General features: G+C 39.7%; 1 protein-coding gene across 4 annotated transcripts in view; it reads left to right on the top strand.

Moving 5' to 3' along the window:
- The window catches only part of CHD2 (chromodomain helicase DNA binding protein 2), a 151,576-nt gene that overhangs the window by 84,998 nt on the left and 41,579 nt on the right, over nt 1–24,999 (top strand). For all 4 annotated transcript variants that reach the window (XM_004709862.3, XM_045296517.1, XM_045296518.1 and 1 more), the window contains 9 exons: nt 2,989–3,060; nt 8,935–9,084; nt 10,130–10,278; nt 11,499–11,595; nt 12,014–12,106; nt 13,469–13,639; nt 13,826–14,001; nt 18,230–18,271; nt 19,180–19,319. In XM_004709862.3, coding sequence (XP_004709919.1) covers nt 2,989–3,060; nt 8,935–9,084; nt 10,130–10,278; nt 11,499–11,595; nt 12,014–12,106; nt 13,469–13,639; nt 13,826–14,001; nt 18,230–18,271; nt 19,180–19,319 — 1,090 coding nt within the window. The remainder of the gene's footprint in view (nt 1–2,988; nt 3,061–8,934; nt 9,085–10,129; nt 10,279–11,498; nt 11,596–12,013; nt 12,107–13,468; nt 13,640–13,825; nt 14,002–18,229; nt 18,272–19,179; nt 19,320–24,999) is intronic.

Raw genomic sequence — 24,999 nt, 5'->3', positions numbered from 1 at the left:
AAGAATGAAATTCTAGATTTGACAAATGTATTAAGTGTAATGGAGTGTATTTTGAAGGTGATAAGGTTGTTTTGTAAAAAGAAAGAAACAAAACTTCAAAGTGGATGTCAGAAGACACGAACTATTAGTCGTAGAATAGCTAAAGTCAGTGGGAGAAAGGTGAAGTCACAGAGCTGAATAGAAAATTCCAGAGGGCATCAGTCCAAGAAGACAAAGCCAAATGTCAGGAAATGTGCAGACATAGAATTAGAAAACCAAAAGGGAAGAGCTTGTTCAGCATATCTGAAACTGAGAAAACTAAAAAAATTCAAGGCTCGATTTGAAATCTCGAAAGATTCTGTGGAGAAAATACTGAATGACACAGGAAGTATCAAGAGAAGATGGAAGGAATACACAGAGCCCGTGTACCACAAAGAACTAGTCAGCCTTCCACCATTTCAAGAGCACATGAGCCGTGCCTGTCATAGCTCATGAGCAGGAACCAGTGGTGCATTAGGAAGTTAGAACTGCGCGGAATGCATTAGCCTAAAGCAAAGGCTCTAGAAAATGATGGAATACTAATTGAAATGCTTATGCAAACCAAAGAAGCACTGGAAGCACTCACTCTTCTATGCCTGCAAATTTGGAAGAGAGCTACTTGGCCAGCTGACTGGAACAGATCCATATTTGTGCCCATTCCAAAGAAACATGACTGAACAGAGTGCTGAAACTATAGAATGAATGATATCTTTGATATTGCATGCAAGTAAGATTTTACAGAAGGTCATCTAACAATGGTTGCAGCAGTACATTAACCGAGAACTGCCAGAAGTTCAGGCCAGATTCTGAAGAAGATTTGGAAGAATGGGTATCATTGCTGATGTCAGATGGATCTTGACTCAAAGCAGAGAATACCAGAAAGAAGGTGTTTTTTTTGCCTTTTATTGATTTGGAAAAGGCATTCAACTATGTAGACCATAATAAACTGGATAACCTTGAGAAGAATGGGAATTCCAGAACACTTGATCGTGCTCATTCAGGATTTATACATAGGTCATGAGGCAGCTGTGCAATCAGAACAAGGGAATGAATGCTGCATGGCGTAAAATTAGGAAAGGTGTGCATCAGGGTTCTATCTGCTCACCATACTGTTTGAGTCTGTTTGCTGAGCAAGCAAGCCGAGAAGATGGAATATATGAAGAAGAATGTGGCATCAGGATTTGAGGACAGTTCTTAACAACTTGCGGTATGCAGATGACACAACCTTGCTTGCTGAAAGTGAGGAAGACTTGAAGCATTTGCTGATGAAGATCAAAGATTGTAGCTTTCAGTGTGGATTGCAATTCAATTTAAAGAAGACGAAAATTCTAAGTAGGCTAGTAGGTAACATGATAAATGGAGAAAAGATTGAAGTTGTCAAGGATTTTGTCTTGTGTGGATCCACAATCAAATGCTCATGAAAGCAGCATCAAAAGATGCATTGCATTAAGTCAATCTGCTGTACGAGACTTCTCTAGAGTATTGAAGAGGAAGGATGTTCCTTTGAGGAATAAGGTGGGCCTGACCCAAGCCATGGCTTTCTCCATTGCCTCATAGTGCATGTCAATGTTGGACACTGAATAAAGAAAACTGAAGAAGAACTGTTGCATTTGAATTGTGATGCCGGAGAAGAATACCATGACCTGCTGAAAGGTCAAACTAATCTGTTGGAAGATGTAAGCCCACAGTGCTCCTTAAAGGCGAAGATGGCAAGATGTCACCTTGTATACTTGGACATATTGTCAGGAGAGACCAGACCCTAGAGAACGACGTCATGCTTGACAAAGTGGAAGGAAGTGAAAAAGAGGAAGGCCCTCCACGAGCTGGGTTAACACAATGGCTGTATCAGTGATCTTGAGCAGTGGAGCAACCAGGAGGCTGATAACTTGGGCAGGCAGTGTTTTTTTCTGTTGTGCATAGGGTTACTATGGGTCAGAGTTGCCTAGATAGCACCCAACAACAAGAATAACAACATGCAAAATATTCAAGATGGAGGAAGCATGAAAAGAAGATGGGAGAGAATACACAGAGTCACTTTACCAAAAAGAACTAGTTGACATCCCCCCATTTCAAGGGATGTATATGATCAGTGACTGATGGCACTGAAGGACGAAGTCCAAGCTAAAGGCATTTGCTTTCAGCCCTCTGGGTTTCTGGTGGAGAGAAGCCTTGGGCTGGCCTTAACTAGTCTTTCCTGACTCTGCTACCAACCAGTTATTGATCCTTGGCCAAATAATGGCTTTTCTCAGTTGTGTTACCTCTGCAAAATGAGCTATTTTGATTGTTAATTATGAGGGGAGGAAATGTGAAAATGATTGTAGTAAGGAGAAATCCTTTATATGTAAGGCACATAGGATTAGTAAGTCTTCAACATTTGACATATGACCTGCTCTCTTAACAGAATTAGATGTGGCTACCAAATTTCAGAGGCTCTGGGGAAGATGTAGTTTGCCTACCCGAATAGAATTTGTCAGTACACTTTGTTCTGATTTCCCAGGGTAATCTCTGGGAGAGGTAGAATATGTAATCAACATTTTTAATATGGCAGGAAAATGTCTCCCAAACAATGATTTTTTATGTGGAACTTAATAACTTCATATCCCTGATAATGTCAGCCACATTTGCTGTGCAGTCATTTTCCTTCAGGACCTCATTATTAAGTGTCTACAGATGTGGAAGCAAGCAAAGTTTCTAGGCAAAGATTGGGCTGATTTCTTTCTCCCTATGGGCCCTTAACGTCATTCTGATCCGTGGGCAAAAACCCAAGACAACCCTTTGGAGCCTAAACTTCTGACCTTGAGTCTGTAACTGGAGAGCTTGTCAGGTAGGGTGTGCTGTAGGCACAGCCCTTCACCAGTGCATTCCGGTTATTTTTACTCAGAGTGTGTGGGGTGATAAAAGCTTGCAAGTCTGTTCTATTCTGGTATAGCTGACCTTAATACCTTATGATTTTCTTGTATATTTGTATAGCGTCTGGATGGTTCCATCAAGGGAGAGATCCGAAAGCAGGCACTGGATCACTTCAATGCAGACGGGTCAGAGGTATACTATGCACGGCTTTGTTTGGGGCGGGGGGCAGTTTGGGCTCTCTAGAAAGGGGAAAGTTTTACCAGCTTAGTGCCTTCTGTTTCTGAAACAATGTATTAATGCAGTTCCTCTACCTTGAGAAGGGGATGAGAAATACCTCATGTAGAGGATGCTTGTTAACTTGTTTGCTTCCTCAGAAGGCACACACATGCTTGCTTATCTTACTATGCTTGATGAATGAAAGAGTAGTTTTTGGTATCAGCTGCGTGTTCTCTTGCCGGTTTCCAGCTACCAGATTTCTGTTCTTGGGAGAGCAGCAAGGGAAGGATGGGGAGTCAGGGAGAGCTGTCCAGTAGGGTGAATTTTGACATGTTATATAACAAAGAAGATTCTGAATTTACACTTTTTGGTGACTGGTTCTAGAAAAGTGCAGGTGCCGTATCTTATTTGATGTGCTCTTAATTTGATGTCATTGAAGATTCTTGCTTTGGCTAATAACCTTTTTCTGTCAGTAAGTGTCTTGTTTAGAGTTGGCATTTTAAATAATTTTGGTTTGATGCATCTATTGAAGAATTACTAACGACAAATCAGAAACTATGATAACATTACAGTTTGTACATACCAAACCAAACTCATTGCCACTGAGTTGATTCTCTTAGTGACTCGATAGGACAGGGTCAACTGTTCTTGTGGGTTTCCCAGACTGTAAATCTTTACTAGAGTAGAAAGCCTGCCTTTCTCAAGCAGAGAGGTCTAGGTGGTTTTGAACTTCTGACCTTTGGATTAGCAGTCCAATGAGTAACCACTATGCCCCCAGGGCATAGTTTGATAGGTAGTTTGTGCAAATCAAAGTATTAAGAGCCATAGGACTGGAGAGAAGTGGAAGAGAAGAGATTTAATGTAGATAAAATAGAGGGACCCAGAAATAGAACTAGAAGTGTTTCATAGAAAATGTTAGAATTTCCAGAACCCAGGCCCCTGTTTTGTATAGCTAAAACAGACTTGGCTCCCTACTTTCCAAAGATATGTAACAAACTTTTTTTGTTCGTGTCTGTTACTTCAGATGGTAATCCCTTCTGCTTCTAGACCCACAAGATAATCTTATTTATACTATACAATTCTTGCTCCTGCATTTGCCTAGAATTTTAGTTCTTCTTGAGGGGCTTTGGACACTAAGCTATTTAGAAACAAGGATAGGACTGGCTAACAGTATAAGGAATTGAATTACTAAAAACAATCACCATGTAATTTCCATTTCTCCTTTCCCTCATTTCTCAATTTCTTCAGCTGTAAAATCATAACTAGTACATATTTTATAAAATTGCTGTAAGGGTTAAATCCCTAGCAGATACATACTCAATAAATATTTCCTAATTTATCCTTTTCATTATTTAAAAAAATTTGGTTTTGTATTTCCTACTTTTAATGTAGAAACTAGTATGAGTATCATTCTTAAAATCAGTGTTTATATGTTCTTTTCTTGGAAAAAACCTTGTTTTGTTGTGTTGTCCAGTCCCGTTTCATAGCTACCCCTGTACACAGCAGAATGAAACACTGCCCAGTTGTGCTCTATCCTCACATTCATTGTTTGAGCTCCTCATTGCAGCCACCGTGCCATTCCATCTCCTTTAGGGTCTTTCTCTTTTTTTCCTGACCCTCTACTTTTCTTAGCATGATGTCCTTTTCCAGGGACTGGCCTTTCCTGGTAACATGTCCAAAGTCCATGAGATGGAATCTCTGCCCTCATTTCTGAGGGGAATTGTGGCTGTACTTCTTCAATGCAGATTTGTCTTTCTAGAAGCTCCTGGTACTTTAAATATTCTTGAAATAGCTGAGTGTTTTAACCAGTTCTTTTTCGGTACTGTAATCTGTACATCCTTCTATCTTTATTCAATATTTTGTCCATAGAATCCTTCAGTATTACAACTAGGGATTTGATTTCTTTTTTCATAATTTCTTTCAGCTTGTGATAATGCTGAGCATGTTTTAAAAAAACTTAGAATTTCATTTTCTCTAGCTTCAATCGATGACCCTCTTACTTTAGATTGGATACAGATAGAACATAGATTTTTCTACCATTTTCTGAAAACCTACATCAGTTTTCAATTAGAATAGACTTAATCAGGGAGATTATATTTTAAATGCTCATTAAAAAATTTGGAGGGGACGAAAGTAAAAGAAAAATTGTATATAATCCCCATCCCCAAGACAATTTGCTGGTAACATTATTTAGGTTGTTTCCATTCATACTGAGATCAAGCTATTTAGAGTTTTGTATGTCTTTTCATTTTAAATTGTATATTAAACATCTTTTTCCTTGTTATCAAAGGTTTTCAAATTCTCAACCTGTGCCATTGTGCACTTAATCATTTAATTTTTTGTGAATGCTTATTTAATGGAGTATGTGCATTTTATCAAGATGCTTGAAGTATCTTGCTGAATTTTCCAGATAACTTATACTAATATCATTTGTGGATGAGTATTTCCATTTTAGTCTACCCTTAGTATTAATGAGTTTCATAATGTAAAAATCTTTGATAATAGACAAAAATGAGAATTTGTAATTCATATTATCTTTGATGAGGAGTGTCATTTATCTTTATTATTTTTCGGTTTGCAGATGCTATGTTAAGTTTTTGGAACCTCTTCCAGCAGTACCTATTACCTTACTTGTAGGCTTCTTCAGGGTCTTAGTCAACGTGTGTTACTGCTTGGTGTTTTTAACCAAAGGTTAACAGACCCACCTGCTGATCAGTATTTAGTACAAATAATAAGTAAAATTCATTATGTTTTAGTATAACCAGTCATGTTCTCATTTGACAGTTTCTATGCAAATTAAGTGAGATTTTACAAAAAGCTTGTTGGAAATATGGATGGTAAATATGCACCAGTTCAGCAGTTTCGACAGATATAATTTAGGGACACTGATTGAATTTTTTTGAGTTGTGCCATCAATCCTCATCCTCCTTTTCTAAGTGGCTCTTCCCTCATTAACATTGATTGATTGTCACTTAAGTTACCTACCTAATTATTTTGATCCCATGTAGATAATTCTTAAAAGAGCATAATGGTCAAGGCAGACCCTTTTTTACTTGTTAAGGTAGACTGTGAAGATTGGCTCGAAGAAGACTGCAGAGGATGTTTTTGTAATAAGGTTTAAAGATTATTTTAAGGTAATAATCTCATGGGTTCATTTGCCTCCGAGACTCCAGAAAGTCTAGAGTCTATGAGAATTTGAAATTTTGTTCTGCACATCTGTTTGTTTGGGTTTCCTCTGTTGAGTCTGATGAAAATGTTTAGTAATAATAGCCAGGCTCCATCCAGTTTTTCTGGTCTCATAGAAGAGGAAGCAGTATGTTTGTGGAGGATATTAGCCACACATTCCATTTTCTCCTCCCATCTCTGACTTTTCTTTTTCTGTTGTCATAGGTAAATAGGCATTATTTTACCTTGGATAGTCTGTTGCAAGCCTTTAAGACTTCAGGAAGTATGCAGTGAACTAGGAGGTAGGGCAGAAGCACTAAACATATCATTAGAAGAGTTAACAGGGATGTCCCATGAAACCATGGCCTGAAACCTCCAAATCAAGGACCCGAATTCAACGAGATGCTCATATATAAACAACCCCAGCATCTGCTTTCTGGGTTTTGCTTGTTGTTGTTTTTTCCCATTGTTGTAAATACATATACCTGTAACATAACTGGTCGCAATTGAAATTTTCACAGGTGTAAAATTTATTGACACCAGTTACAAATAATGGGCAGTGCATACCTAACCTTAATTTTTGAATTCTCCATCACAGTAAGCCCTCCTTATCTTCCTTCCTCCTGGCCGGGTAGGCCCTAGTAATCTTTGTTCTCCTTGCATTTCCCTTCTCTTGCCTTTTTATGTAAGTGAAGTAATAAAATATCTGTCCTTTAGTGAATAACTTACTTCACTCAGGCTGTTTTTAAGCTCCGTACATGTTGCGGCATGCCCCAACACTTCATTTCTCTTAGTGTATGGGTATTATTCCACTGTTAACAGTCATTGCATTTTGTTGACCGAGTCATCTGTTGATGGGCATACAGGTTGCTTCCCATCATTTGGCCATTGTGAATTGGGCTGCAATGACCATTCTCTTTTTGAGTCTCTGCTTCAAGTCCTTTGGGTGTATGCCTTGGCGTGAAATTGCTATTTCATATGATAGTTCTTACTGGGGTCCACAATCATTGGCCATGGAAGCAGCAGTCAGGAAATCAAGTGAGAAATTGCATTAGACAAATCTGCTACAAAAGATTTCTGTAATATGTTGAAAAGATGTCACATCAAAGACTCGTCACTTCATATGCATATGAAGTGGGACAATGAAGAAGGAAGACCAAAGAAGAAAGTCAGTTGACAATAAATGTGTAGGTTATACTGTTACTGGTTTGATTACTGTAGCTGTATAGTATGTTTTTAAACCAGAAAGTGTTCTTTGTTTCTTTCTTTCAACATAGGCTTGGGTATTCGAGTCCTCTTGCTTTTCCATATAAAGTTGAGGATTGGTTGGACTATTCCTGTCAAGAAGGCTACTAGAATTTTGATCAGGATTGTGTGGAATCTATAGGTCACTTTGGGATGAGTTGTATTGACACTTTAACAATATTAAATCTTCCTATAAAATAAAAAAAAAATGAATTTGAAACAGCTTCCCTTTTACTTAAATCTTATTTGTTTTTTTTCATCAGTATTTTGTAATTTTGATTGTATATATCATTTATGTCCCTGGTTAAATTTATTCTTAAGTAAATTGTTTCCCTAATTTCCCACTTAACTTTATAATTTGGGATGTATTAAAAAATCAAATTATTTTTGTTGGTTGATCTTTGACTTTGTCCCCTGAAACTTTGCTAAAGTCCTCTATTAGTGCTAGAAGACGTCTTGTGGATATTTGGATAATTATTTTTCATTGGTGTTGTTTTAACTCCCTGAAATAACTCTGGTTTTTATTTCGTTACCTTAATGATTGTGGACTTTATGCTTTTCTGTAGCTTTATATTTTTGAATGTGACTGTTAGTTATTGAGACCTTTTCACTCCATTTAGAAATGGCCATCAAACATACCTTTGAGGTTAGACCAAAGCACACCAGGCTTTGAGTGCTGCTGCTTATGTGACAGAAGAGTGGCAGGACTTTAATATACACAATCACGTTCTCTGTCATTGGAAATCTTACTGACTTGTTCACTTTTTTCTGTCACATGCAGTTTATTCTTTTCCTCGACTCCATATCTTCCTGCTTACTCAGACACAGGAAAGGGGATGTATGCCTGCCCTGCCTCTATTTGGATAAGTCAGTGCCTCGGTATTTTACACACATGGGTTTTTTTTGCTAAACCTCCTCTGGTTTCCTTTTTGCATGCTGAGGATCGATGCTTCTCGGCATTGCCAACATGTAAGCTTTTCTCCTCACTAGACTGACAAACAGATGGATGGATGTTTACATAGAACAACACAGCCACCTTGTATATACTGACTCTTTTACTTGGCATACCCCTCCTTCACCCAGAACATAAACGTCCTGAGGACCTTGCTGGAACAATTCCTCCCCTTATTAATTCAGTTTGTTTTCTTGTTAACTTCTTATGTACTAGTTCCAGCCAGAGATAATTACTAATTTCTTTGTTGCCACAACTTTCCTAGGCTCTACTCTGTGCCCTAGTTTACTGCACTGATTCTCTCCTCTTAAATAAAAACATAATCTGCCACTGAGTCCCTGCCATATTTTCTGGCTTCCATAAAGTTTGTCCGTCATATCTCACTTTCCTTCACACCTGCAGGGTTTTCCAAGTGTCAGGGCTAATTGGACTGTGAAACGGTCTCAGAGAAGGCCACTGCATAAAGTAGTCTATTGCATTGTGTACAGGACTTCTGTTTCCTGCTCTCGACAAGGGCTGGTGGCCTGGGAATCAACTTGGCTTCAGCGGACACAGTTGTCATTTTTGACTCTGATTGGAACCCTCAGAATGACTTGCAGGCACAAGCCCGAGCCCATAGAATTGGTCAGAAGAAGCAGGTGAGTGTGGAGGAACTTCTGGATGTGCTTCAACCTGGTGGAGAAGTCAGCCCTTTTCTGATGTTTACGAAATGTTTTTTTCCCACTCTCGCCACTGGTCCCGAAGGGATCATCCATCCTGGATTCCCCGAGGGTGGAGGGAGGGTGGGGTGGAAAGGGAGAACCGATTACAGGGATCTACATATAACCTCCTCCCTGGAGACGGACAATAGAAAAGTCGGTGAAGGGAGACGTTGGACAGTGTAAGACATGACAAAATAATAATTGATAAATTATCAAAGGTTCATGAGGGAGGGGGAAGTGAGGAAGGAGGGGGAAAAATGAGCTGATGCCAAGGGTTTAAGTGGAGAGCAAATGTTTTGAGAATGATGAGGGTAACGAATGTACAAATGTGCTTTACACAATTGATGTTTGTATGGATTGCGATGAGTTGTATGAGCCCCCGATAAAATGATTTAAAACAAAACAAAACAAATTTTTTTTCTATTTTGCTATTGTTTCCCCAAGGGAGATTTCTGTTTGTTATCAGTGTTTAGAGGGGATTGCTTCTGTCCCTAAGGTAAACTGTTTCTTTGCTCCTTGCAAAAGAAAAGTGCACCACTAGTAATTCCATGAGTTTATCCTGTGATGGCTATATGAGAATTACGTGAACTTTTTTCTTACTTTAATACGGAGGAATTGTTAAATCTTTTAGTATTTTTATGTTTGCCTTTTTTACATTTGAATCTTATAGTCTGCTCTAGCATTAATTAGTGTCCTACCTTTCACACTTGAACAAAGATTCAATTTGGATGAAATGTTCCACTAATGAAACTTAGTCATTTTTGCCAGTATTTTTATTATTAGAACAAGGCTATAGTGATTCTTTGTTACGAGAGTGTGACCTGTTGCAGATAGTGAAATATATTGCGTCTACTAACGCTGTGTTCTTGAAGAGACAGCATACTGTGATTTATAACCAGTCCTTTTTATGTTTTCCTTTCTGAGTTTTAGTCAGGAAATCTCTTTTAAATCAGATTTTAGTATAATAATTCTTTTGCTGTAGGTAAATATTTACCGCTTAGTTACAAAGGGGACTGTGGAGGAGGAGATCATAGAACGAGCCAAAAAGAAGATGGTATTGGACCATCTGGTAATTCAGCGTATGGACACCACTGGCCGGACTGTCCTGGAAAACAACTCTGGGAGGTCCAAGTAAGTGTCAGGGCGAGGTCGACCCCCTCCACTCTGTGGCACATAAGCACTGATACAGGCAGGAGGGCATCGATTACCTGGACAAGGCCAAGCCAGAACTATAAGGAGATGTTGTTTTCATTTTATTTTGCTTTCCCCTTGCTCTCTCTCTCTCACGTGCTCTCGCGTGTACCTGAACCCTCGCCCTCATGTGCACATGTTTTCTGCACCTCTCCTTCCCTTCCTTTCTTGTACCTTTGCCACTGTCTCTTTAACTTTCTGCGTGTGGTGTGTGGTGCTGCAAAGGGAGCCTTGTGATTTCCTACGACTTTTCCTGGCAAATGATGCTTTTGACTCTTTAGCGCTGAGAATTGGATGGAGGTGGCATGCTATTTTCCTACCTGTAACAATGTTTTCTGGATTTGTTGTTTATTCTTACTGGAATAAAAAAAAAGCATAGAAGGAAAGTAGTATACTTTCTATAATTTTCAGAAGATCCATTACTTTTGTCCTGTAAAATTTAAATTTTGAGCAGATTATTGAGTATTTCTACTATGGTCAGTCCTGCAGCTATGTTAAAAATGAATTCAGATCAGCTCCTTCTCAATAGAATATTTTCATACAATTTTTCCTTTCAAGAAGAACCTAGATCACTGTTTCCCAAAGTGGATGATACTGCCCCTGGAAGATGCTGCAACAATTGGAGGGGGCATGGAGGGGCTGCAAAAGCAGATGTCTGCACCTTATCTTGGATTGTTATTGTCAATAGTATAAAAGTTTTTAGCTGCCAGGGGAGTTGCTGAGTAAATTTTTCCCCCTGAAAAAAAGGGGCAGTAGGTCAAATATGTAGGGGAAGCTATGCCCTAGATGGGAAAAGTTTAGTACCAAAGTTGAGAACATTGAAAATTCTAGAGAATGATTAATTTTTGAGACAAGGACAAAGAGAAAAATGAGAAGTCCCTTCTTTTACATCGACTAGGCTATCTTGGTGTTAACCATGTCACAGACCAACCAGTTGGAAAAGAATTAAATTTTATGTTGTCTTCTGCTAGGGTAGGATTACAAACACAGACTTACCATCTGGATAGAAAAGAAAATATTTGAGAAATAATTTTTCTGTGGGCAGAATGTATGTTTTCACCCATAATTTGACACCTTTGTGAAGGATAGATACTATGAAATAGAACTTCTTAGAGAGGTTTTTACATTCGTGAGATTACAACTGTCTTTTAATTCTATAGCTCGAATCCTTTTAATAAAGAAGAGCTGACAGCTATTTTGAAATTTGGAGCAGAGGATCTCTTCAAAGAACTTGAAGGGGAAGAGTCAGAGCCTCAGGTAATTAATTAATGAGGAGAAACATTATTTTTGATTGTCAATGAAAATTTTAGTTTTTTGGGGCAGATTTTGAGTTTGTGTTAAGGCATTTTTAAAGAAAGAAGGTTTGGGTTTCACATTTTTCTTTTGGAGCATAGAGTTCTTAATCATTCAAATAGGAAAAAATGAGAAAATGTATGAAGATTCTGTTTTGTTTGTTTTTAAAAAATTCCACTATTGCCCCTCTGCTTTCTAAAGTTTCTTCCTGTCATTTCTATCAGCAATATTTTGAAGTTTTAAAATTAAATAATACAGAGCTGCAGTTCTAAAATTAAATGGACTGTCATAAAGGAGAGGTGGTTTATTTTTAGAAAGCATTTTCAGGGATGCTGATCACTGTTGTTGCCTTTCCCCTATTACGTTGATTTTCCTCTTTTAGGAAATGGATATTGATGAAATTTTGCGCTTGGCAGAAACTAGAGAGAATGAGATATCAACAAGTGCAACAGATGAGCTTCTGTCACAGTTTAAGGTATGAAAATCTTTGTGGGCGAGAGCCCTCAGCATTGATCATGGGTTCATAATGACTGATCCGTATCTATGAGTGCTTTCTTTTCCTTTACCTGATGATTACTCAGAGTTACAGGCATGTTGCGGATGCAGGCTCTGTGGTCCTTCACTGTAAGGTAACCACCAGCCATTGTGTGCTTCTTCCTGCTTAGTTAGTGTATAGAGGGGAAAAGATCAGTGAAGAGGACTGAGAGAGAGGAGGCTGTCCGTGGAGGTAGTAGTGTGAACTCGGGGATGGACTGATAGATGTGTAGGAGATATTAATAGGTTTGATGTCACAGAAAGATGGAAGATCAAAGGTATGACAGGTGAAAATTAGCATACTTTTGCTCAGTTGATGAAGTGGCTTTAGGAAAGAGGCTTCAAAAAGTTGTGGGAAAATTCTGTTATCTTTTAATTCTGTTTTTCTAAGACCTCTTGAAGCCCCTGATTTTTTTCTTTTTTAAAAGGAAAGAGGTGTCAGTACTGGTTTGTTACTGTGTAACCACAGTCTAGCTCTTTGAAATGCATACGCTTTGATAATTTTCTTTTGGGGATACATTGAGTAAATAGAGATCTAATATTAAAGAATATTTGATATGACAGACTATTATTCCAGTTTTCTTCTCCTTGAGTTTTCTGCATTTGGTTTTCATTTTTATTACAAACACCAAAAACAAACACAAACTCACCACCCTCAAGTCGACTTCAACTCCTGAACACCCTAGGACAGAGTAGGACTGCTCCTGTGCGCTTCTGAGGCGGAACTCTTTGTGAGGGTAGAGAGCCTCATCTTTCTCCCACGGAATGGCTGGTTTAGTCAAACTGCTGACATAGCGGATCCAGCCCAATGTATAGCCACTAGACCACCAGGGCCGCTTTTTCTAACACTAGAGTACACTGTAGAGCATTGTGGAACCATTATATACTTTAGCTTGTGTTTTTGATAAAAATAAAGAAGACAACTAGTTAGAAAATAAGTGCATTATGTTGTATGTATTCAATAGCAATTTATAATTTATAGAAATGTTCATCATGGATGCCATTAGGTATTAAAGGTTTTAATATCCTAAATCTAAGTTTGCCAGATAGTATCCCTTGACTAGAAAGTACATGTCATCTAATAGTAAAATTGAGATAAATAATATCCTTGTCTCTGTTTATCCACTTTCTCTCCAAACATTTCTGAGGGGCACAATAGAGGAGAGTAATGGAAAAGTAATGTATATGCTTATGTTAATGGAGTCCTATTAATATTCAAACCATCTTACGATTCGCACCGAGACAAAACGTGTTTTGTCGGCGGTGTGTTCAGAAATGAAGACATGGTCTTCATCTGTTTAAGGTGGCCAACTTTGCTACAATGGAAGATGAGGAAGAGCTGGAAGAGCGTCCCCACAAGGACTGGGATGAGATCATTCCAGAAGAGCAGCGGAAAAAAGTGGAGGAGGAGGAGCGGCAGAAGGAGCTGGAAGAAATTTACATGCTGCCTCGGATTCGGAGTTCCACCAAGAAGGTGACTAATGAGAGCACAGACGTGGAAAGACTATCTAAGGAAGAGGGTTAGATATTACTTAGGCTAGAGTTACTTGACGGGACGCTGAGCACAGGAGAATGGGAAAGTGCAGATCAGACGTTTGGTCTTTGTGAAATGGCCGAAATGGTTCTGAACTTGACAGGGTGCTTTTCCTACCACTTTCAGGCCCAAACGAACGACAGTGATTCTGACACTGAATCTAAGAGGCAGGCCCAGAGGTCCTCTGCCTCTGAAAGTGAAACGGATGACTCCGATGATGACAAGAAGCCAAAGCGCAGAGGGCGCCCCAGGAGCGTGCGCAAGGACCTTGTGGAGGGATTCACTGATGCAGAAATTCGGAGGTTTGTGGCAGAGGCTCTCCTCACTGGAGCTTCTTGTTGGATCCCTTGTTTTGACACCATAGATAGGCTAATACCTACAAGACAAGGAGAGGAGCTGAGGCTTCTCCAAAATCTCCAGGGTTTCCCTCCATTCAGATCATTTTTCTCTAGCCTTCTTGTTCCCCTTTTATCCTCTGGTAAGTCAGAACATTTTCACAAAGAATGATTAGCCATGGGGGTAAAACCCAACTGGACATTACAGTTAGTTCCTGAATTAAACATGTTCCAGTTACAGCAGGCAGTATTTGTGACCATCATCAGTATGCGTGCTTTTTGTTGATTTGTTTATTTTTGTACATCTTATTGTTCCAAAAATGAATCCGACTGCCAGTGAGTTGATTCCAACTCATAGCAACCCTACAGGACAGATGGAACTACCCTACAGGACAGATGGAATTTCCAGGGCTGACTCTTATTTTTTTTTAATACTTTTATTGGGGGCTCTTACATCTCTCATCACAATCCATACATTCCTCCATTGTGTCAAGCACATTTGCACAAGTGTCGCCACCATCATTTTCAAAGCATTCTCTTCCCTCTTGAGCCCCTGATCACAGCTCTCCATTTCTTCCTCCTCCCTCCCCTGCCCGTCCTCCCTTATGAACGCTTGATAAATTATAGATTATTTTTTCCATATCCTACATCGTCCTCTATCGCCCCTCACCCACTTTTCCGTTATTCGTCCTTCCGGGAGGGGGTTCTAGATTGAATCTTGTGATTGATTCCCCTTTTCCCCCACCCCCACCCTCCTCTAATCCTCCTGGTATTTCTATTCTCCTTGTTGCCCCTGGATTCCCTGTGTTGTGGGCTCTTATGTGTAGCAGTGTGCATGCTCTGGTCTAATCCAATTTGTAAGTTAGAAATGAGGTCATGATAGTGGGGTGAAGGAAACACCAGACAACTAGAGGAAAGTTGTGTGTTTGATCGGTGATATACTGAACCCTGACTGCTCATCTCTTCCCTGTGACCCCTCTGTGAGGGGATGTCCAATTGTCTACATGGCATTGGGTCTCCATTTCATGCCCCCCCCCCCATTCACCTTGGGTATGGTTTTTATTCTGAGTCTTAGATGCCTGATACCTGATCCCATCAACACCTCATGATCACACAGGTTGGTGTGCTTCTTCCATGTGGGCTTTGTTGCTTCTGAGCTAAATGTCCGCTTGTTTATCTTCAAGCCTTTAAGATCCCAGGTGCGATATCTTTTGATAGCTGGGCCCCATCAGCTTTCTTCACCACATTTGCTTATGTACTTGTTTTGTCTACTGCGATCATGTCGGGAAGGTGAGCATCACAGAATGCCAAGGCTAACTCTTTACTGGAGTTGAAAGCCCCGTCTTTCTCCCAAGGGGGGTCTGGTGGTTTCAAACTGCTGATCTAGTGGTAAACACCCCAGTGTGTAACCACTACGCCACCATGGCTCTTGAATACATACAGTGTTGCAGCACATAATTAATTAGCTGATGTTATTCTCAGATGTTCACTCACAGATACTCACTTGATTGACTTAAATACAGTATTTTGTGGCAAGTGGTTATGAATTGGGCTGCCATCCTCATGGTCCACAGTTCAAAACCACCAGCAGCTTCTCGGGAGAAACACGACTTTCTACTCCCAGAAATAGTTATGGCCTCTATGAGTCAGCATTGACTTGATTAATGGCTGTGAGTGTGGTTTGGTGTAGCCTATCGTATAATATAATCATTGTCAAGGTTGGGAGTCATAAAAAAAAAAGTTGGGCAATGTTCAACACTAAACATGATAATTAAACTGCACATATTTTCACAACAGCCATTAAAAGTATGACTTCACTGATGTGACCTGATCCTCTTCAATGTTTTGTACTGAAAAAAATGCATCAGTTAATGATGTGTGGTAGAGTTGTTCAAGTTCCTCCTAACTGGAACACCTGCACTGTTTGTTGTTAGGTGCCCATGAGTTGGCTCTGACTCATAGGGACCTTATGTACAACACCGCAAAATACTGCCCCGTCCTATACCTTCCTCAGAATTGTTACGTTTGAGCCCATGTTGCAGCCATTGTATCAGTACGTCTCCTTGAGGGTCTTCCCCTTTTTTGCTGACCTTTTACTTCACCAAGCATGATGTCCTTTTCCACCAAGCATCATGTCCTTTTCCTCTTTTGATACATGTCCAAAGTACGTGAGATGAAGCCGCACTGTCTGGGCTTCTAAGGGACATTCTGACCCACATCTTGCTTGAATTTAAACCAGGCAGTCCTTTCCTCGTTCTGTTCACACAACTGATTCTTAGTCTAGGTGCATGCTCTGCCTGAGCACAGTGAAGTGTTTGGAATTCCCCTTCTTCTCAATGCAATCCGTAGTTTGTTAGGATTCACAGTCAAATTCCTTTGCACAGTCACTAAAACACAGCCATCACTCTGGTTTTCTCTTGTCAGCCCTGATCCGTCCGATGTCAGCAATGATAGCGGCTTTGTTTCATGGTCTTTTCTGAATCTGGTTTCAGTCTGGCAGCTCCCTGTTGATACACTGCTACAACCATGTTGAATGATCTTCAGCAAAATTATATTTGAATCAGATAGATATTAATGACGTTACTTGATAATTTCTACAGTCTACCTTTCTTTACCATGGGCACAAATATATAAGCTGTTTGATTTGGTTCACCAGGTAGCTATCTTCCAAATTTCTTGGCATAGACAAGTGAGTACTTACAGTGCTTCATCAGCACCTTGGAACATTTTATTTACTAACCTGGAGGCTCCTCCCCCGCCTCCCCTTCATGCTTTCTTGGACTTCTTCCTTCATTATGCTTTGTCCATGATCATATGCTACCTCATGAAATGGTTGAATGTTGACTAGTACTTTTTAGTACAGTGAATCGGTATTCCTTTTATCCTTTCTTATTTTTTTGTGTATATTTTGCCTATAGAATCCTTCAATATTACAACTCAAGGCTTGACATTTTTCTTCAGTTCTTTTGAGCTTGATATATGCTGAGTGTGTGCTTCTCTTTTAGTGTTCTGAATCCAAGACTGCATTTCATCATAACGCTTTATCTTCTCGAGATGACTTTTGAGATTTTTGTTACTACTTATCCCCTCAATGATATCAAAAGAGGTCTTTGATACTGAATGCTCCAATCCAGAAACGAAGGCAAGGAAGGCTCTATAAACATGGATATGAAGATGGAAGATGATCAAGGACTATGATAATGGAAAGAAAAGTTGGTGAAATAGCATATGTTCCTGGACTTTCTCCTTTGAGCATTTTGCTTTTCAGTAAGCATAAAAGTAGCATTTGCACCACTGTTGAAGGGACATAAAGTCAGTTTCAATATAGTAGAGGCTCGGGCCAATCCAGAAAGTGTCAACGTGGTTGATGATTTGGATAGAAAATCAATTCCAGAAGAGGAGAGTGTGGAGGACAAGGAGTATTTCATTGTTCTTACTGGTCAGCTACCGGCTCATGTTAAAAAGTTGCTGTTCTGAGTAGAGTGCTGCTTGCAGCAGTTCAGAGTGGCTACGCTGTGTTAGGGTAGCTGGCAATGCATGGTTGCTTTGTGTCCCTGTACCCATTTTTCTTCAGTACTTGGCATTCAGTCTGCTTCTCAGGCTTCCAGGATCATCCATCCATGTCTGTTTCATCTGGTGGCCCGTCTGCTTAATACAACATATTTTTGCTAAATTTGTACTTACTTTCTTCCTAATCTGTGGATTGTATGAAGGTTTACAGAGCAGATGACCAGTTCTGCATCCCACAGTTCATACATGTTTTGTTCAACTCCCCCATTGCAACCCCTCTACCATCACTTATCTCACCCGCTCCTTTTGTTTCCTGCTTCCATTTCTAATGTGCTAGACTGCCGTCTCGAGAGAAGGAAAGCTATAAGCATGTACATTTGAAAACGGGTAGTGGAATTCAAAGACACAGTTGTTGATTTTGTCTCTAAGCAGTTACGTGCAGTCTCTAAGGATGAATTTAATCTCAATTTTAAGTTTGTTTTTAGTGCTCATTATTTGATGTCGATACTACTTTCAAAGATATTTAATTGTTAGTTTGTAACATTGGAAAAATTATGCCTAATTTATTTTTGACAGTTTATATGACTCATATACTACCACAGGATATGTTGAAACGTAGTTATTAATATAACTAAAGTCTCACTCTCTTTTTTAATGCATTCTTTTTTCTTAATCATATTTTTAGATTCATCAAGGCTTATAAGAAGTTTGGTCTCCCTCTTGAACGGTAATTATGCTCATTAGTTTCTTATGAATCTCTTTCAGTTTTATTTATGTAGTAGAACTTTTTAGAAAAATATTTTCTATTTAACAGTAATATTCGAGCCTTTTTTTTTTTAAACACAAATCATTAACTGGGTGCTGTGTTTACAAGTCCCTGTGTGAGGCTCTGGAGAAGGTGACAGATGGTCAAATGAGATCATTCTTACACAGACCTTACCTGTTGGGAGAAAGAGGAAGCAATCACATTCATCATTGTAGTACAAAGAAATACAGCCAACAGTGATGTTGTGATGCCTCCTGCTGAGGATAACTTGCATTTATTCCTTCTAACCTAGTTTGTAGAATTTGTAATATTAAAAGTAAAAGGTGTTTTGTGATGTTGTAATCATCTCCATCTTAATAGGATTGTTGTCAGGTTTAAGCACAAAGAGCTTATAATACCTTGCCAATAATAACTTCCAAAAGGGTTAAGTGTTGTTTGTATTCTGGAAGTATACGGGAAATTAATTAAACAATTCCATATCTACATATTAATACTGATTTAAAGGAAATAGTTTCTTTTCTTCTACTCCTAATAAACTTCTGGAGTGGGTGAAAATTCCAACCCTAGATGTTTTGTTTTTCCCTCTGCATTTGGAGAGGAAATGATGAAACCCAGAAAGTGAGGTTCAATTTTCTGGTCCAGTTGCTTATTACACAGAGGAAAAATGTCTGTCTTTGAGCAAGTTAAACGAACAGGGTATAGATTAGTCTGTCTGGAATATTTTATCTGTCAGATATCTAGACACTTGCCTTAGAATAGCCAACAAAGGTAAGTAGGGAAAAGCACCCTCATGTGAGACCTACTGATTTATGTGACATTAGAAACATGGGCAAGGACCTTGAAGTATCCCGATATTTATCCTTTTTCAGGCTGGAGTGCATAGCTCGGGATGCGGAGTTAGTAGATAAGTCCGTGGCAGATCTGAAACGCCTGGGTGAACTGATTCACAACAGCTGTGCATCAGCAATGCAGGAATATGAAGAACAGCTGAAAGAAAATGCCAGTGAGGGTAAGTCAGTAAGTTTCAGAGAGTTTCCAAAACCTGCCCGTTATATACTGGGATTTCTGTTGCTACTGGGGTATTTCCTATAAGGTAAGGTGACCAGATTTTAACATTAGTAAAGCGGGACACCATTGATAAAACTCATATCCTGGCGAAATAGCCACATGGCAGCCGAAAACCGTATACCCTAGCTTGTCATGCATTCTTTCCAAAAATCGAGACTTTTAAAAAATGCTGCGGGATGCAGGAAAAATTGTTAAAAATCGAGACTGTCCCGCCAAAAGCGGGACATCTGGTCACCTTACTATATGCAGAGGTCAGACAGGCCTTCCAATGTTGCTTTTTTACCAGTTTAACACCAGCTGTCTTTCCCATAGCACATTCTTCTTTGTTGATTTTGTTAATTTGTTGCAGTGGCCACACAATTCACAGGTCATACTCTTCATTATTGGCTTTATTGGATAAATAGTTGCAATTCAGGATCACGACCACTTAGGGTACAGCTCTCTTTGGTCAGTTAGTTGGTCAGGGCAGCATTCTTTTAAGCATGCTTGCGGGCACACCCTGGCCTGACAGCCCAGTGAGTGGTTCCTTGATTTGCCCCATCTGGGCAAGTGTAGCTCTGTTGATTAAAAACCCATTCCACCAGTAAATCTCAGCCAAAGGGGCTCAGATTTCTTGCTCCATGGGTTGGGAAGTCCACCTCTCTGTCGAATGCTTGGTTCTGCTTCATGGCCTTTGTACACCCCCACCCCCCCACCCCTGCATTTTTGCCATGCCTCTCATGTCACAGCTGTCTGTCTCTGGGCTCCACGTGGTTTATTTGGAATATCTCAGAATCGAAAGAAAATGACTCCTAATTCTTCTTTCTTGATGGGATTGAGTTCCACCTTTCCGTTTCCCAGATATGACCCATTTTAAACCTATCTAGATGGCAGAACTGACCAACACTCATGTCAGAGTTCCATATACCCTGTTTATGTGGTGCCACCCAAAGGTGTCATGTACTTACATTATCAGCAAACCATCCAGTCCTCTTAAGGGGACCCAAAAACTCCACTTTTGCATAGTCCTACCTAGTCATTTGGTGAAGTTACAAAGACTTCCATTTTAAGTGTTCCCCAAACTGCACCATTGCACCACCAGCTATACATATCATACCAAGCATACTGGAGTTAGAGAGTTAAAATAAATAGGTAAAATATTGGATGGATAAACAGTGTTGACACATTTTTCATAGCATTAGAATTTGTTGTAATTGGATTTGACCTCTAGTATACTCAAGGATCAGAAATTGTTTTTGCTTGGCTCCAGTGGTACCTCTTTGAAAGTGGGAGGTGTGGAGATGTTCATGAGGAGAGGGCTGCTGTAGGGTACCCTCACAACCAACTTCACAGAAAGAAATAAGAGTTTTGTCATTCCAGTTCACTAGACTCTAGTTAGCCTGTGCCATTTCCCCATTTTGTTGTCCCCCTTTCACTGCTAAGTAAGGCGAGAGACATACTCTTGAGTTAGGCTCTAGAGGCAGCTAGTTACCTGAAATCTTAATTATAGGACCTTGAGCAAATCCTGTCCCACCAATTCTCATTTGTAAAATGAAATAATGGAATGCGTCTGCCAGAGGGTTTGGTCGATTCATTGATTTAAGACTGTGTAAAGTGTGTACATGTAGTATGGCTTCCTGTGCTAGCTCTTATTGAGTAATAAAGTATTTGTGTTCTGGAATCTTCCCTTTTAGATTATTGAAGCTTGTGGTCAAGTTTCAAAAAATACTTATTTTTCTTTGTTAAAGAACTGAAATAACTAGTGGTTTGCTCTGAATGTGTCCTTTAGCACTCAGAATAAATACAAAGTACCCTTTAAGCTTTGTAATGTGCTTCTTTATTATTTGTCGTCACGTTGTAACACCAAAGACAGTAGCCCGACACCTTGCTTTTTATATCTTGTTGCATGTTTTGGAGTTACTTCCCTGTAACCATCCCTAACCCTCCACCCCCCCTTTTCCTCCAAGCATGTTTGCATCTGATCCTGGCTAATTGCTGCATCTCCTACCTCTTTAGCTTGTTTCTTCTATAACTGCATATCTTGTAGACTAATATTTACTGTATTTTGAGTCTGGACTGACAGTTCAATTGAAATGTAAGATTGTAGATTTTTCTTTTCTTTGAAGCTGAAAATCTTTGTTCCTAATTTAGGTAACCCTAAATACTAATTCTATTTCTGTGTATTTGTTTTTATTCTTCGAATACATCTCATTAACAGTAAATGGTGAAATTTTTGTATTTTAAAATTATTTAAAACTCTTCTTTAGGAGTTTATGTTAATAACTTAATACAGTTAGGTTAATTTGTAGTAATGTTTAATTATTAGAGATTACTCTTTTCCTTGTAATTTAACTTAGGAAAAACATTTATCTGATCCAAAATCTTACTTAACAAGATACATTTGGAGAATCCATGTCCCCCTTCCCTGTTCTCTTCCTTCCCATTTTTTATAGTTTGGGATTTGTCCTTTCACTGGTCCTTTTGAGGAATATAAGCAAATGCATGCATGTGTGTGCAGTTACATTCCCCCCTCCTCATTTAGCAGGTAACGTGCTGCTACTCTGTGCTGCACTTCACCGTGTTCATGTCTGGAGATCACATCTTCTTAGTATTCTTACTGTTACAAGAATCCACTGGATGGGCAGTCAAACCATTGCTTGCTTACAGCTTGTTGTTCGCCGGTAATGACTATTTGAGTTGTTTTCAGTCTCGTGCCACTACAAATACAGCCATAATTAAGCAATGTACCATTTCATATCGCTGTCAGTATATGTTTAGGATAAATTTCTAGATGTGGGATTGCTGAGTCATTGGGAAAATGTACATGTCATTTTGGTTAATAGTGCCACGTTCTTTGTGTCTGGTACCATTTATATTACCATTAGCAATATGTGTTGATAGCTGTTTCCTAACCTCTTAAACATAATATATTGCCAAATACTCTAATTTTGGCTAATTTGGTAGATGAAAAATGGTAACTGATTTTTTTCTCCTAATGATTTGAATTGTGCATCTTTCTAAGCATCATAGACATTTCATTTTATGAATTATCTGTTCATATCTTTTCCTTAAAATTTTTTTATTGTGAGATAAATCCCTCAAGACCAATGCTGACAGTAGCGATACCAGGAGGGTAAGGGGAAGGTGGGTTAGAAAAGGGGAACCAATCATGAGGATCTACATATAACCCCCTCCATGGGGGAGGGACAACCGAAAAGTGGGTGAAGGGAGACATCGGACAGTGTAAGACATGACAAAATAATAATAATTTATAAATTATCAAGGGTTCTCAAGGGAGCGGCGGTGGGGAGGGAGGGGAAAAATGAGCTGATACCAACTCAGTGACATTAATTAGCATTCACCATGTTGTGTAGCCATCACTACTGTCGTTTCTAATTGTTTTCATTATCCTTATCAGAAGTTCAGTGCCCCTTCAAGCATTAACTCTCCATCTGTCCCTCACTGCTGGAGAGTCATTTCAACTCTTAGTGACTCTCTAGGATCGGATGAAATAACTGTGTGGGTTTCTGAGACTGTAAGCTCTTTGCAGGTGTAGAAAGAAAGCCTCATCTTTGTCCTAATTCCATCAGCTGTTCCATGGGCTCTCCTCCTGTAAATGTTTTAAGTCTTTTTTTCTTTTTATGTTTTAAGTTTTTGTCTCAGTGGGGCTGTTCTGCTCTGTACCGTAAGGTACTATGAGTTAGAATATACTGCATGGCAGTGAGGCCTGTCTATGGTTTGGCTAAAAATTGAGCTTTAGGGATGAATTCAGTAGCAGGCATAAAGGGTATTGTGGTTCTATGGCTTCTATCAATCCAGGAGCCTTAGTGTTTTGAGAATTTTGAGTTTTGTTCCGCATTTTTCTCCCCCTCTATCTAGGACCTCTTGCTGTGATCCCTTTCAGAGTGGTCAACAGTGTCAGCCAGACACCATCTAACTCTTCTGCTCTCAAGGCCCCAGAGCAGTGGTTCTCAACCTTCCTTCCTAGTGCCGTGGCCCTTTCATACAGTTTCTCATGTTGTGGTCACCCCCAACCGTACAGTTATTGCCGTTGCTATTTCATAACCGTCATTTTGATACTGTTATGAATCCTCATGAAAATATCCGATATGCAGGATATATTTTCATTGTTACAAATTGAACATCATTAAAGCTTAGCGATTAATCACAAAAAGCAGTATGTAATTATATATTGTGAAATATATATTTCTAATTACAAATAAATGAAATTTTGTCTTGAAGCATGGGGGTTCTGCCAGTTACTAAGTATGTCTATTTCAATGATGCATTCTAGAACTGGGGAAATAACCACAGGATGGGTCCGGGGGCCCACTGGACCCACAGTGAGACGTACCTGAGCTAAACCTCCATTGATAACTTGACCTCCATAAGCCCCCACTCTGACCGGTGGGCCTTCGAAACACTTTGGGTCTCCTGGAACTAGTGTTAGTTCCGAGCCAGTGTCGAGTAATCCCTGACAAATTTGATTATTTCCTTTCCCCCAATGAACAGTTACTCTTGTGAAAGGCTGCAGGTCCCTTTGGGGGAAGGCTAGAAAAAAGACTAACAGTATAGACCTTCGCTGATGTAGCAGGGTCCTCCTTCAAAGGGACCCAGCCTCCCCCTCATTCAAGGGTTTGTGGGTCTGTAAACTGGCTCAGGTCTGGGAATTGATTGACTGATTGTGACTGTCTATTCTGCTGTTCACCTGATCTACCATTCTTCCGCCTATATAGATCACGTAAATATTTAGTAGGTTTCCCATCTATTTCATTCCTAGGGACACCGTGGCTAAGTAGCCAATGCCATAATTCCACACGAGACAGGTTGCTTTGAGTACTACTGAAACCTTGTTGTCTATTATAACCATGCTCATCCTGTCTCTGTTGATTCAGTGCTGACACCTGCCCTCTACCACCACGGGGACCAATCAGCCCCATTGTGGGCAAATGTCGGAGTTCGCTTAGGGCAGTGCCCACTGTTAATCCTGGTGCACATAAAATAGCAATTACAGGAGATTTAAGAGATACTGGGGCCCACTTCACAAACTTGTTCCTTATGGTTGTGGTAAAGGGTATGCCCTCAGGACACCCTCTTTTGGGGTCTATGGGAATATCCTGATAGATCCATTCCAACATACCAATTTCTCTAAGCTTTTGGATGCCTTCCTCTACAGTGTACCAAGGTAGGTCAGGTACTTCAAGTTGGTCCAGTTTAGGCCATCTGGCAGTCTATGCTTCATTAAACCAACCAAATAAAGAATTAGATCCTCTCTTAACCTCTCTCGCAGAGACACTGAAAGAAGAGTCAATGCTTAGGGGTCCCATATCCAGAAACTCAGACCGGTCTAATAATTATATTTCGTGCACCAGTATCCCACACCCTTAGTAACCACTCCCAGGGATATTCCCCAGGCTTCTGCTTGTACATATTTGAAAACTCGAGCAGGTCTTTATGAGTATTGCATGCTTCTTCTTGGGTCATCATCTCAACCTCACCTTTAGGAGCTTTCTGAGACTTAATTTTAGTGACAGGTCTAGTGGAAATACTGGGTGGTGAGGGTGTTTCCTGGGTGCCCTTAGCAAGATCTTGTACGGCATCTCTGTCAGGCAGTGCTACTGATGGAGCCCCACCTGGCATAT

The sequence above is a fragment of the Echinops telfairi genome, unplaced genomic scaffold, assembly GCF_000313985.2.
Source record: "Echinops telfairi isolate 266 unplaced genomic scaffold, ASM31398v2 ScPeMD7_7409;HRSCAF=8447, whole genome shotgun sequence".
Taxonomy (NCBI): Eukaryota; Metazoa; Chordata; class Mammalia; order Afrosoricida; family Tenrecidae; genus Echinops; species Echinops telfairi.
Note: the sequence above shows the minus strand (reverse complement) of the source record. Positions and strands in the feature narration are given on the sequence as shown.